Here is a 13,221-nt window from a genome sequence, read left to right on the forward strand (position 1 = left end):
TGGCACTGATAGATAGCACTGATATGCAGCATTGGTGGGCACTGATAGGCAGCGCTGATGGGCAGTGATAGGCAGCACTGATGGGCACTGATTGGCGGAACTGATGGGCACTGATGGGCACTGATAGTGGCACTGTTGGGCGGCACTGATCGGCACTGATGGGTGGCACTGATCGGCACTGATGGGTGGCACTGATCGGCACTGATGGGGGGCACTGATGGGCACTGATAGGCAGCACTGGTGGGCAATAATGGGCACTGGTGGGCGGCGCTGATAGATGGCAATAATGGCACTGGTGGGCAGCACTGATAGATGCCATTGGTGGGCAACACTGATAGGGAGGGCACTGGGGGGCTTTCTGAGCCCTGCTTGCCATCCCTGGTGGCCATAGTGGGCATCCCTGGTGGTCATCCCTGGTGGCTTAGTGGCACCCCTCCCCCTCCCCAGGGCTGCACTGGTAATCAATGTTCTGATTACCAGCACAGACCCCCCCTGTGATCAGTGAGTAATTAGAAATACTCACTGATCACCCCCGCAGCAGCACAGATCCTCTGATCTTCTCCTCACTGACAGGATCTGTCAGGAGGAGAAGAGATCGAAGCCGTTACAACGGCTCTATTTACATTACACGACGGCTGTGATTGGACACAGCCGTCATGTGATCAGGAGGGCCAATCACAGGGCCCTCCTGCCGAATGATGTCGCTCTGTGTCCGAGGGACACAGGCACATCGAGATCGCGCCGCTGCGCGTGCCCGCGGCGGCGCGATCTCTCTCCTTCTGAAGGACGTTCCGGAACGTCCATTCAGAAGGACGAGACTCCCGCCCGGCCGTATATGTACTATGGCCGGGTGGGAGGTAGTTAAAGGACGGAGCGTCCTCCACTGGTAGTCACGTGACTTTATTTAACCTGAAAAATGAGAATCCTCCACCGGTGGAACGGTCAGTTTCTTTAGGAGGGGCTCTTCAAATGGAATGCATCCTAGCGAAACACTTCGGTATATCATGCATTTCTGGAAATCCCACTGACTAGCGACAATCTCGTCTAAATTGGCAGGAAAAGGAAATACCTTAGTCACCTTGGATGGTCTGCAGGTGCCAAATTGCACTGGCTCGGCCAACGCAGCATTAGCTGTGTCCTCCAATTTTAAAATTTCCTGCACTGATATAATCAGTGCCTCCACAAGTGTCTTTTCTTGCGTAGATGTAGTGGAAGAGGAGTGATCCTCACTATCAGACCACTCAAAGTGTGTGGCGCAGACCTTATAGGGTGGCTAATGTCCGCGGAGGCCAAATCAGCCTCAGATTTTGAAGATGCAGAGGAAGCAGGTGAAGGAGGAGGCGCATTTTACTAGGTCTCTTTTGGAGACCAAAGACTGCAGGACCACGTCATGGCCACCAGGGACGACTGAGACCAATAGTGTCCTTCAGCTTCAGAGAGTGGGTCAGGTGGTGACACGTGCGCTAGGGGCTCCAAGGTACCCTGGGGACCACCAGCAACAGTGAAACAAAGACTGTAAAAACACTGTGAAAAAAACCCCCACTGCTGCACTGATGGCACTACAGGTCCCAGCGAACTAGCAGCGCTGCTATAGCAAAAAAAAAGTGAGTATATACCGCACCAGGAACTCACCACCAACGACTTAGGAGGAGAGGGAATCGCCAAGCTGCATGCTGCACGCCGATCATAAAGGAAGAGGAAATAGCTTTGCTGTCACTAGAGGCCCTCCGCCAAGAACCGCTCCATGCGGCTTCAACAAAATGGGCACCGCAATAACTGTATGAGAAACCACCAAAAACAAGGCTACTGAACTCCAATGCATGCAGCTACAGAAAAATGCCGGCCCTGCACGATTCCCGGGACCATTCAGAGATCCATGAGGTACTGTAAACCAGCAAAGGGGGTCTATACAGGGACTCCCCCAGAGTAAATACCACATCAAAATGCAAACGGAGCCACCGTCAGCGAGCTCCCTCCGCACCTGCAGCCACAGCTCACCTCACACCTACAGAGAGAAAACACAGTTAAAACAGTGACACTGCTCAGGCATCCCAGCATGGGAATAGGAAGGGGGGAGGGGCGCATATGGGTAGGAAGGACACATGGGGGACCTACGGACCCGGGCAGGGCCCGCATCCACCACAAATTTTCCCAACGAGAGGGGAGACACTACTCACCAAACCTTTGGAAATGGGCAGGCACCACTTAGGGCAGATCACCTCCCCATCTTGGAATGGGGGATGCTGCGGGCTCTGACTCAGGCCGCAACCTGGTCGTGTGCGTCCTCGCGGGGTGTTTTACTCGCAGGCCAGCCACTCCTGTTGGACTATGTTGCGGCCGACCTAGCGCGGAGCTGTGGTCTGCACACGCTCGCTGGCCAGACTGGGGAGACCGTAAGGATCTAGGATATCCAGTGCATCGCCCAGTCTGGCAGTTGACTGTAGTTCTCACTGGAACAGAAGAAAACAATAAAAGGAAAAAAGTTCAGTTTAAAAAGAAAAAAATCTAGGACCAGAGATCCCAGCAAGGAGCTAGGTCCTTACTCCTGACTAAGCAGAAAAAACTGAGATCCTAGAGCAGGAAGTGGGAGTATACCCCCTGGGACAGCCTTATAGGCGTAGTCAAGCTTTGTTAACCCTTTCCTAAGGAGAGCAGCAAAACCCATCTGTCAAAGAAGATTTGAAGCGGTGTCTGACAATGAACGAAAGAGAAAGGAGGAGTTACTGCTTTATGTAGTCACCATCAATGGAGAAGCCTATAAAAGAGGGGGGGGGGGGAGGAGAAGCAAAACAGAATTATGTGCTGGCTAAAATATGGATATTTCATTTCGGACTGAAAAAAAAAAAAGCTTTAGGTCCCGACAATAATTAAAAAAAAAAAAATTCTACAAAACTTCTGTACATGCCTCAAGATTTGAACATAAATATAAAATACATTTTGGTAAACCACAATGCAGACTTCATCAGCAGGTGAAATCTGGAAAGAACATGTCATAAAAGACTGACCACTTCCTTTAAAAAGCAGTTGAATGGCTACTGTGCCTACTATAGCTACAGTACATGAATAAGCAACCCAAAAGAAAACAGATTAGGAACTCAAACTTCCTTATCAACCCAATACTTATTTTAGGCTAGCCTTTCGCAAATGTTTTTCAGTCAAGGCACTGTTTAAAACTATGTATAGTCTCAAGGCACCCCCCATTCTAAAATGTAAAAAACTATTCTAATCATTTTACATAATGCGGCAGCATCGACACGTGCCAAACACCCAACATTAGCGGTTAATTTTTTTTCCCGCAAATATACTTTTGCACATGGTACCAACTAGTATTCCAGGGTTTCTCCTCTCCCTTAGTTTCTTTTCATCATTAAGTGGTAATGGAGAGGGGCAGAGGAGGGTCAAAGAAGTATGCTGCGCAGGCGATCTACACCCTTATCAACACTGATGACATCACTGGTTGTTAGGATGCCGGTGGCTGGAAGGGTAAAATGGTGCACAATAAAAACATGGGACTTTGTAGAACTAAAAGGCAGCCTTCATCCACCTGCTGACTTGTACACATTTGGGGCAATATCTAGGCATTTTGCCAAGGCACCCTGACTGAAAAAGGCTGTTCTAGGCTAATGACAATGTAAATAATCCAGAAACATCAATACAACTAGGCAACTAGCATTTTCAGAAAGCAGCAACTACTGCAGTGATTTACAGGGATCGTTCAGATATAGGATATAAATGTCTCCATTGGTCCAAGCTTGACCAATGTAACTATGCAATGAAATGTATACCTAAACTCCAGTTTTAGTGTGAAGAGTGCAACCTTCTGTCGCCGATTCATGTACAGACACCAACAAACAGTATTTCCAGTTTTTTCTTGGTAGAGACAGACAGCATTGAGACCTACCGTTCCTTGTCAAAGACAGAGGTGCTATTTTCTGCTACAGGAGCCAGAAACTTTAGAAAGTTTGGCACAGAGGAGGAAGACTGAAGTTTCTTGCGTAGAGAGGAAGAACGGTAGAAAAGGCTGAGCGCATAGTTGAGATGAGAGAAAAGCAAGAAGAAAAGAAATAGAAATGAAAAAAGAATCAGATATGACCAATTGTAAAATCAAACCCATCCCCATTATACTGGATCCCAATCAACATTTTCCCCATGTTAGCAGAGGCTGCCTGATCATTCCTTCGTATTCCTATAACGAAACTGCTTTAAAGAGATCCTTTAACCTTATTCAACAAACCTACTATAAATGGTGCATTTGATGCACCTTATTTACATAAAAGCCTAGCGTAGACATTTCAAAAAACTTGGGGTGCTGCTGGAAGCAAACATATTGGAGAGACGTGCAGACACCCAGCAGACTCAGGGCTGTCATTTAGGCGACACTCTATAGTTTTTCTCTTTGCCCCTCTCAAACCTGCTACATTAAAGTTTATGTAGGAAGGCAAGGGGAGGGGTGAAAGAGCTGGGTCAGCACAAAGTAATTAGACACTCCCAGAAGAGAAGGCTAAAAGTCAAAAGGGCTATGCTAGGCAATCAACTCTCCTGAAGTAGTCACATTTTCTAGCAAGAGTAAAGTCTTTTTAAGGCCTCATGCACACTGGACATTATAAAAACACCAGTAACCTTTGCTGTAGAAAGCAGTAGCTATAGAATGTGTTTTGCAGCATTTTTGCAGTAGCGTTATTCAGCTTTTTTTAACTGTTGCAATTTTTAAGCAAAATTATACTCCCACGGAAGCTTATGGAGCCAAAAAAATTGGATTTTTGACTTACCGTAGAACCCATTTCTCTTATGTTTATTGACGGACACAGCTCCTGATTCTTCTTAACCATTGGGTTATACTGCCCCTACAGGAGTAGGACACTAGGCAGGAAAAATCTTGACAACGTCTATGGGCAGTGGGTATATATACCCACTCTCAGCTATAAGCACTATAGTTTTGTTACAAGCAGTGTCAGAAAAAAAGCCACTTCTACAGAGGGATGGGTGTTGTGTCCGTCAATGAACATCAGAGAAATGGATTTTACGGTAAGTCAAAAATCCCATTTTCTCTTTCATTTATCGGCGGACACAGCTCCTGATTCTTCTTACCATTGGGATGTCCCAAAGCAGTGTTAAACATGAGGGGTGGGAAAAACATAAGAAAAAAACTCCCAAGGCTAACCATAGCCAATCGGGTAACATAGTGCTCTACCATAAACAACTGGAGCCCACCTGAAAAACAATACACTCTCAAAGAGGACCAGGTCTTCTAAACAGCAGCCTGCAAAACCTTGTGGCCAAAAGAAGCATTCGCAGATGCCAACACATCCACTTTATAAAAATTTTGTAAAAGTGTGCACCAATGACCAGGTGGCCGCCTTGCCAACCTGCGTCACTGACACATGATGACGGAAAGCCCAGGAGACACTAGGCCCCCTAAGAGTGCGCCTTGACAGGAAAAGGAGGACCTGACCCTTGATGGAATAGGCCTGAACCATTGTCTGTCTGATCCATCTGGAAATGGTCACAGAGGAAGCAAATAACCCTTTATGGAGGTCCGTTCGTGAGCACAATAGAGTCTGACTTCCTAAAAGACTCTGTAGCTGCCAGGTAAACCCTAATTGCCCAGACCACACATCCAGGGCAATTTCCTTTGGATGTTTAGGCCTGCGACACAGAGAAGACAACACAATGTCTTCAGTCAAATGAAAGTCAGAAAGTTAGACCACCTTAGGAAGGAATGACGGATGGGGCGAAGCACTCCCTTAGGCTTGTGAATCACCATAAAATGGACAGATAACACCGCCCGTTCCGACACATTGCACGCAGAGGGAAAGGCCAACAAAAAAGGCCACCTTCTGGGACAGCGAAAGCAGGAAAAAATGAATATTTTCAAAGGGAGGCTTCTGTAGAGCTGAAAGGACCAAATTAAGATTATAGGGCGGCAACTGAAGGAAACAAATGTCGGACACCCTTAAGAAGGATACACACCAGAGAGTGTGTGGTCAAAGGTCATTGGAAAAAAATGCCACAGCCGATACCTGGCCCTTGATGTACTCAAGGCCGACTGCTGTTCAACCCCCCCATTGAAGGAAGGTTGAGATCCGATCCAACGAGAAAGAGTGAGGATGAATCCCAAGAGACTCACACCACACAATGTACGTCTTCCAAGCACAACGGAACTTCGTCCTAGAAGTAGATTTCCTAGCTTTTAACAGCGTGGGAATCACCAAATCAGCCAAGCCGTCAAAGCCAGGGACTGTAACGCAGGATAAAAAGATTGGTCCTTGGGACAGCAAATCCCGAGAGAAAGTCCCCAAGGAGGTACAAGATCGGCATACCAAGACCGGCGAGGCCAGTCTGGAGCCACTAGAAAGACCGGAATCCTTTCTGCTTCAATCCTGCAGAGGAGTCGTGGCAGGAGTTTGAGAGGAATAGAACAAAAATCAGCACCCCATCTTAAAATGCCGGCTACTTACCAAGCCTCCAGGACACTTCTTGTGCCCCCTTGGCGATTCACATAGACCACGGCCGTGGCCTTGTCTGAATGAATCCGTACCGAAAATCCCTGAAGATGAATTGTCCAATGAGCCAGACAAGTCTGATCGCTTGGAGTTTCAGTACATTAATCGGCAGTCTGGACTCTACCAGAGTCCAAACCCCTGAGCACATCTGTGCTCAGGGTGCCTCCCCACCCGGACAGGCTGGCATCCGTGGCGACAACCATCCAGTACAGGGGGAGAAGGATTTTCCCTGTCGGAGAGCCGGAGAACAAAGCCACCTCTAGAGACCGTGAATCCTTGTCTCATTTCACCAAAATCTCTTTAGCAGAGATCTTGTATGGAACTGTGCAAACAAACCTCCTCGAAGGTGGACATCATCAGGCCCAGCAACCGCATGCGAGCCCAGAGTTCGCAGAGTAATCTCCAGATGTCCATCAGAGCAGTCAGAGACTTTGCTTGCAGAAGATGATCGTCCAGGTACCCCAGTACCTTTACCCCCTGCTGACTCAAACAATGCCAGCACCAGGGCCAACACTTTTGTGAAGACCCGAGGAGCGGAGGCGAGACCAAAGGTCAACGCCACAAACTGATACTGCTCCTCGCCCACGGCAATATTTAGAAAGCGCTGGTGACCGCCACATTTTAGAATATGCGGGTAGGCATCCTTGATGTTGACAGAAGCGAGAAGAAAACCCCCTGATGTAGGGACGCCACTACCATCCGAATGGACTTCCTGAGTAACTTCTGTACCCGCGCAAAGCAGTTTGGCGCCATGAGGTCCAGAATTGGAAGTACCCTGCCTTCCTTCCTGAGAACTGTAAAGAGGTTTCAGTAAAAAACCCTGAAAAGTTCCAAAGTCGGGATTGAAGCAATCACCCCTTACAGTAACAAGTCTTGCACTGGCCCAAAGAGACTAAGCGATCTGGGTTGGAAGGGACGGACCTTTCCGGAGGATAAGACCGAACTCGATCTTGTAGCCTGACTGAATAGCTTTGTGGACCCACTCATCCTGTACCAGGGAGGTCCATGGATTCGGAAACCCGCAAAGATGTCCCCCCACCTAGGATACGGGTGAGGGTGCCCCTTCATGCAGAGGCAGTCTTGTCCGCAGATCTGGAAGAGCCCGCTCGTGGCTTGCCAGACCAGGTCCTCTTGGTTGGAACCTCCGGTGGAGGCTTTTGATCCCTTGTCTTGAGACCCTGGGGGATGAAAAAATCTCTCATGAGCCGAGGAGAATGGCCCACGTCTACGACGGGGCTCCTTGCCCTTGGTAGCCGGCAGAAGAAGAGTACTCCCCCTGTTAGACCCTTAACAAGGTCATTCAAGGAAGCTCCAAACACGCGATCCTCGTACAAGGGTGAGATCAGATAAGGCCTTCTTAGAAGTCTGGTCCTTGGACCAGCATTTCAGCCAGAGAATACGCCGAAGAACCACTTCTGATACAGACAGCCTAGAAATCAAAGGAGCCGCATTCAAAGAAGCATCACAGAAATTGTAGCCCCTGGATCAACTGATCCGGCTGCTCCGCAAGATAGGCTGTCATCAAAAAATGAGCCGCCCCCCGAGCGCCATCCCTTCCAAGGGACTCGTCAAGCTGACCGCATTGCCCAGCAGGCCGCAAGCCGGTAGATGCCCAAAGAAAGAGTGGGGGCTTCAGCCAAACTCACTGAGGTCGCCCCCCCAAACAGAGGCGCCCGACTCTGTCGCCTGGCATAGTAGGCCGCACCCTAAATTTTTGTGGGTGCCCAGCCACTTAGACACAAACCCCAGCGAAGCCTACCACCCAGGGGCAGCAGAGGGGACTACGGATGCCCAAACGGGAGGCAGTGGCTTCAGCCACCCTCAAAAGGTGCCCCCCTAACATAATTTCCCATCAGTAGGCCACAAAGCCGCGGCCTAAAACTTTGGCAGAATCCGGCCGCGTGCAAGGTGGACCCGCAGATGCTCAACTATCTGCTCCCCAGCCTAACAGCTGCCGCAGGGAGCCTAGAGAACATCCCTGCCCTAGTCACCAACCCCCAAGGGTGGCAGAGAACCCTCCCACTTTTGTCCATCTCTCCAACTTCAGTATTCTTGGGAGGACTTAGCCTCATTTCAAATGATAGAGTTTGTCAGTAAGAAAATATATTTTTTCAGCAATACTGCAAGACCTATTTAACAAAACATAAAAAAAAAAAATAATAAAGGATTTTAGGTGTATGTCTAATTTTGTGCGGCACTTCTGATCTTGGATAATCCCTTACTCAAAAGGATAAAAGTGACAAAGACTGACCACCAGACATGCAACTGATAATATAACAGACCGTTCCAAGATAATTACAGGTTGTTAACATACCAAAAACAGGGAGTGAGCGCACCACAAACCACATTGGCATGCACTTCAAGCTGTTTTTTTTTCCAAAGTTTTACACAAACTTCATACCAAGCCTAAATAATTACAAGCCATCAATCTATCTTTTCTACCATGTGATTTTTAAATACACCTCCAATACCTGCACAAACCAGGCATACATGCAGAGAAAATTCAGACAGAAAAAGACTTGTTAGATTGTAGTTGAGCATTTACATGCAGGACAAAGCTGATGCACACATCTCTGCTCACCTCTTCTGTGTGCCCGTTGTAGAGGGCTCTCCACCGGAGCTGTGCTTCAGCTTCCTGAGGATTAGGGGGGACGAGTTTGCAGTGGCAGGAGGAGAAGGGGCAGCAGCTTGCTCACACGGTGCTGTACTGCTCTCAGGCACGCCTGGGTTTGTGCTGGAACTAGACACCAGCATTCCAGCCAAGCAGTGAGGGGAGGGGGGAGAAGACACATTTCAGCAGAGGTAGGAATTACACCGCAGGTGAACAGATGGAAGTCTTCAAAAGGAAGACTGATTTGTTTGCATAGACAGAATTTTATGCACCCATTCAACATTCACATGCACCCTCTGGGAACAGATCCTCCTTTCCCACCCAAGTAAAATAAAGGACATTATGTATTATACAAGGATCATAAAACAGTTCTGCTTACATGGTACCAGTGTACGGTAGAGAAGAGCGACCTGAGCTCTGGGGCATAGCATCTTTTTCATTGGTTTTTCTACAGTATTTTCCTGTTCTCACTTATACCATAGCCTGCAAGTAGTGAGCACAGGAGCTAGGCTAAAACCACAGGTGATCGATGCTAGAAGGCTGGGGTTCAAGGTGAACCTAGTCTTTCAGCTCACCAACCAGTAGTGTTTTGATCATCACCTGTCAATTATAGAGGGGGTAAGGAAATCTGGCATTTTACTGGAGAGGGCATGCAAAGTTTGCAAAAGGAGCCTCATTCCAGATAACATAAGGGATGCAGTGTTAGGGAGGCTGGCTTTCAGAATGATGCAGTGTCCAGGGTACAGTATGATGAGTGCTGGGAGGAAGGGAGGTTTATATTTAGGGTACAGTGGTAGGAGTGCTGGGTAGCAAGGAGGTGGAATGTCAGGATGCAGAGGGTGTACTGGGTTCTTCATAAGCCTGAATGCAAAAGCTGTCTAATTGCAAGCCTGCAGGGAGGTTTCTCTGATGGAACAGCACCTGATATTGTACAGGACCACATTACCCACCGATTCAAGGTAGATGTAAGGGTTTAGTTAGAATGGGGAAAGGGACATTGTAATTAAATTGTTTCAATGTACATTTAGCCTTTATGCCCCCTTCGGACCTACGCATTGTGGTAATATTCATTCACTGAAGGTCCAATGACAATTGGACCTTCACCTTGCTCTGAAGGTCCAATGAGGTCGCCCCCCACCCAGAGACTAAAGCCTCGTACACAAGCAACGATTATCGGCCGACCGATCGTCCGACTTTTGTCCAAGTTTTGTTTTGTTGGTTGGAATGTGCCTAGACTGCACACAAATTTTCTCGGCCAACAAAAATCTACTTCAGAAGTGATGTCATGTGTTGATTTGTTTTCTTTGTGTTTTTTCTTCTCTGAGCATGCTCAGACTTGCTCATCAGATTTTTTCCCTGTCAAAATCTGTACTTACTGCACGAAAATCAGCCGTTGTGTTGACGGCCAATATAAATTTTATAGCCTGCACACCAGATTTTTTTCGGCCGAAAAGTCGGAGTCGGTTGTAGGAAGCATCATACTAACAAGCCGAAAATCGGCAGATCGGACGTTGGCCGAAAATTCCCTGCCAATTTTCGACGCGTGTGTACGGGGCATTACTCTGGCTAATTCCCTATCTCTTGTACCACAAATTAGACCTTTGAAAGTAGTTACTAAATACCTCAATGTATTCATAAATAGCTCATCAACTTTATAAAAACCATATCATTTAGTGGCAGCACATTGGTGAAGTGAACTTTTTAACATTCACATGTTGGATTTAATTTCAACAAAGACCCCTATCTACACAATCTTTCCTCAGGTCTGTGTACGTTTACAGTGTGTGCTCTGGCTTCATCCGGTAATCTAGTTTGTAAAGTTTGCTCACAAATAGTAAGCAATATCTAACTGCTAAAAATAAAAATGCCAAACTTTTCCCCTAACAGAATACTCCTCAACATTGACCTAATAAAAGGACTGAGCCATCTATACAGTAGGATGGGCTTGTTTGGCTGTACTTCTCCTGTGGATAACAGGAGTGCAGTGTGTTCTGCACTCCTGTGATCCGTTTTCAGACGACAGCAGGCTAAAGTGTGGGGGGGGGGGGGGGCAGAGCAAAGTGCTGGTGACTGACAGTCACCTGCTCTCTACTCAGGATGCTCAGAGAATTGAGCGATCATTTGTGTTAGATTGCTCGGTTCTCATTCTTCGAGACGCCGGGGAACAGATGCAGCATCGGTCGGAAATAAAAAAAAAAAAACACTTCTCTTTCTGTGCCAGTCCACATTAGTGCAATGCGAGAACCCTGCAAATCAACTGCGTGTTCCCGCATCGCACTCCATCGCAGGCAGTTCACACTGCCATATGCAAACTGCTGGGGGTGTCAATACAAAGTTAACGACACCCCCAGATTAGTTTGCATATTGCAGTGCGAACTGTCAGTTCAGACAGGAATCGGAGTGAACATCCATGCGATCCGATTCTGGTGCGGAAAGGGTCATGTGCAACTTTGGTCTGAATGCGATGTGAATTCAGCCATGCAATCTGCATGGCTGAATTTGCATCACACAGACATCGCATGCGATTTGCACAGCAGTGCAGTGCGAAACACATGCGATGTCTGACATTGCATATGTGTGAACCGGCACTCAAGCAGTTTTCCTTTCTTTCAACCAAGGGTTGAAGCAAAGAAAAAAATCGATGGATTCCCTCAACACATTTAGTGTTTAAGGGAAAAGGAGAGATCGCTAAAGCTGCACATCCATGAAATCCTGTGATGCCAACAGTGGCTTCCTCAGCCTGGGCTCCCGCCAGGCCATGCTCCCAACGCGTTTTGTTCCGCCCCCTGATAAAGGGGGGGTCTGACAGCGGGAGGTTTCCCCACTATGAGAATACAATGATTACTGCCCCAGCTATTGCTGACAGCAGTAGTCGTATGGAAAAAACCCTGACTGCCTGATCGTATTTGAAGTTGATTGATAGCTTGCCCACAGATGAATCAAAATGTGTCTGGTTCCTGCTGAACCGTCTGAATTTCGATCTGTCTACGGTCGGCTTTAATGTGTCAGCTTTAAATCCATATGTGCACACATCCCTTTGGCTGCAGATGCCGTGTGGTGTATGTGGCATGTTTACTTTGCTCTGGTTGCATCTGAATACTCGAAGACGTGTCTGTTTAGGGTCAATGGAAAATGCAATCTGTACACAATGGTAAGCTCCATAATAAAAGAACACCTCTAATGGAAAATGCACAATCTGTACACATTGGTAAGCTCCATAATGAAAGAACACCTCTAACTACAAGCATAACTAGAATGGTTTTAGTTTTTCAAGAAAGAATTTCATTTTCACACTTTGTTTTCTACAGCAATTTCAGACAGCTTCCGAGCATAAAAACATTCTAGTCACATTGTTAAATTGAGTGAACATAAATAAACTAAAGTTGTACTGTATATGATCACAACTAATCCCAAACCTTTATGCAGAGACGGCTTAGCAAAATGACGTGTCCAATGTACACAGGCAGTGTCAATATTGTTCTATGACTTTTCTGTTCATAATAAAACAGCCATCAGACCCTGGGCAGAAAACTGGATGTAAGGCCTCAAAAGTGGCATCTATCTAACTGTAAAAATTTAGATATTTGATTGCCCCACAAAAAATTTACTTTACATTTAAAAGGATTTTTATTCTTAAGTAACGGATGGATTTCAATACCATTCTTCTGCTAGATTAAAAAATGATTTCATTAAACCGTGAATGCAACGAGGGCAGTGGAAAAAAACCCAACCTTGAGTTACTAAAACTGGAGAGAGCAAAATCTGGTGCAGCTCTGCATAGAAAACAATCAGCTTCCAGGTTGTTTTTGTCAAAGCTTAAGGCTGGGTTCACACTATTGCGATGCGGAACCAGCGTGAATCTAATGCAGGTTCCCACACCGCATGTCTCTGGCAGGTAGTTCACACTGCCCTATGCAAACCGCTGCGGGTGTCAATACCAAGTTAATGACTCCCCCAGATCAGTTCACAGATCACAGTGCGACCTGTCAAATATTGCTGGAATCGGATCACATGGGTGTGAACATCCATGCAATCCCGATTCCAGTGAGGACAAAAAAAAAAAAAGGGTCCCGCACCATTTTTGTCCAAATGCGATGCAAATTCAAT

General features: G+C 46.9%; 1 protein-coding gene across 7 annotated transcripts in view; it reads right to left on the reverse strand.

Annotated features, from left to right (window-relative positions):
• The window catches only part of TBC1D1 (TBC1 domain family member 1), a 379,700-nt gene that overhangs the window by 118,327 nt on the left and 248,152 nt on the right, over positions 1-13,221 (reverse strand). For 5 of the 7 annotated variants that reach the window (XM_082248068.1, XM_082248069.1, XM_082248067.1 and 2 more), the window contains 2 exons: positions 9,085-9,243; positions 3,902-4,021 (listed from right to left, as the gene is read on the reverse strand). The exons of 1 other annotated variant lie outside the window; for it this stretch is intronic. In XM_082248068.1, coding sequence (XP_082104194.1) covers positions 3,902-4,021; positions 9,085-9,243 — 279 coding nt within the window. The remainder of the gene's footprint in view (positions 1-3,901; positions 4,022-9,084; positions 9,244-13,221) is intronic. One more of the 7 variants, XM_082248070.1, reaches the window with a different exon arrangement.

The sequence above is a fragment of the Pelophylax lessonae genome, assembly GCF_965119305.1.
Source record: "Pelophylax lessonae genome assembly, chromosome: 1".
Taxonomy (NCBI): Eukaryota; Metazoa; Chordata; class Amphibia; order Anura; family Ranidae; genus Pelophylax; species Pelophylax lessonae.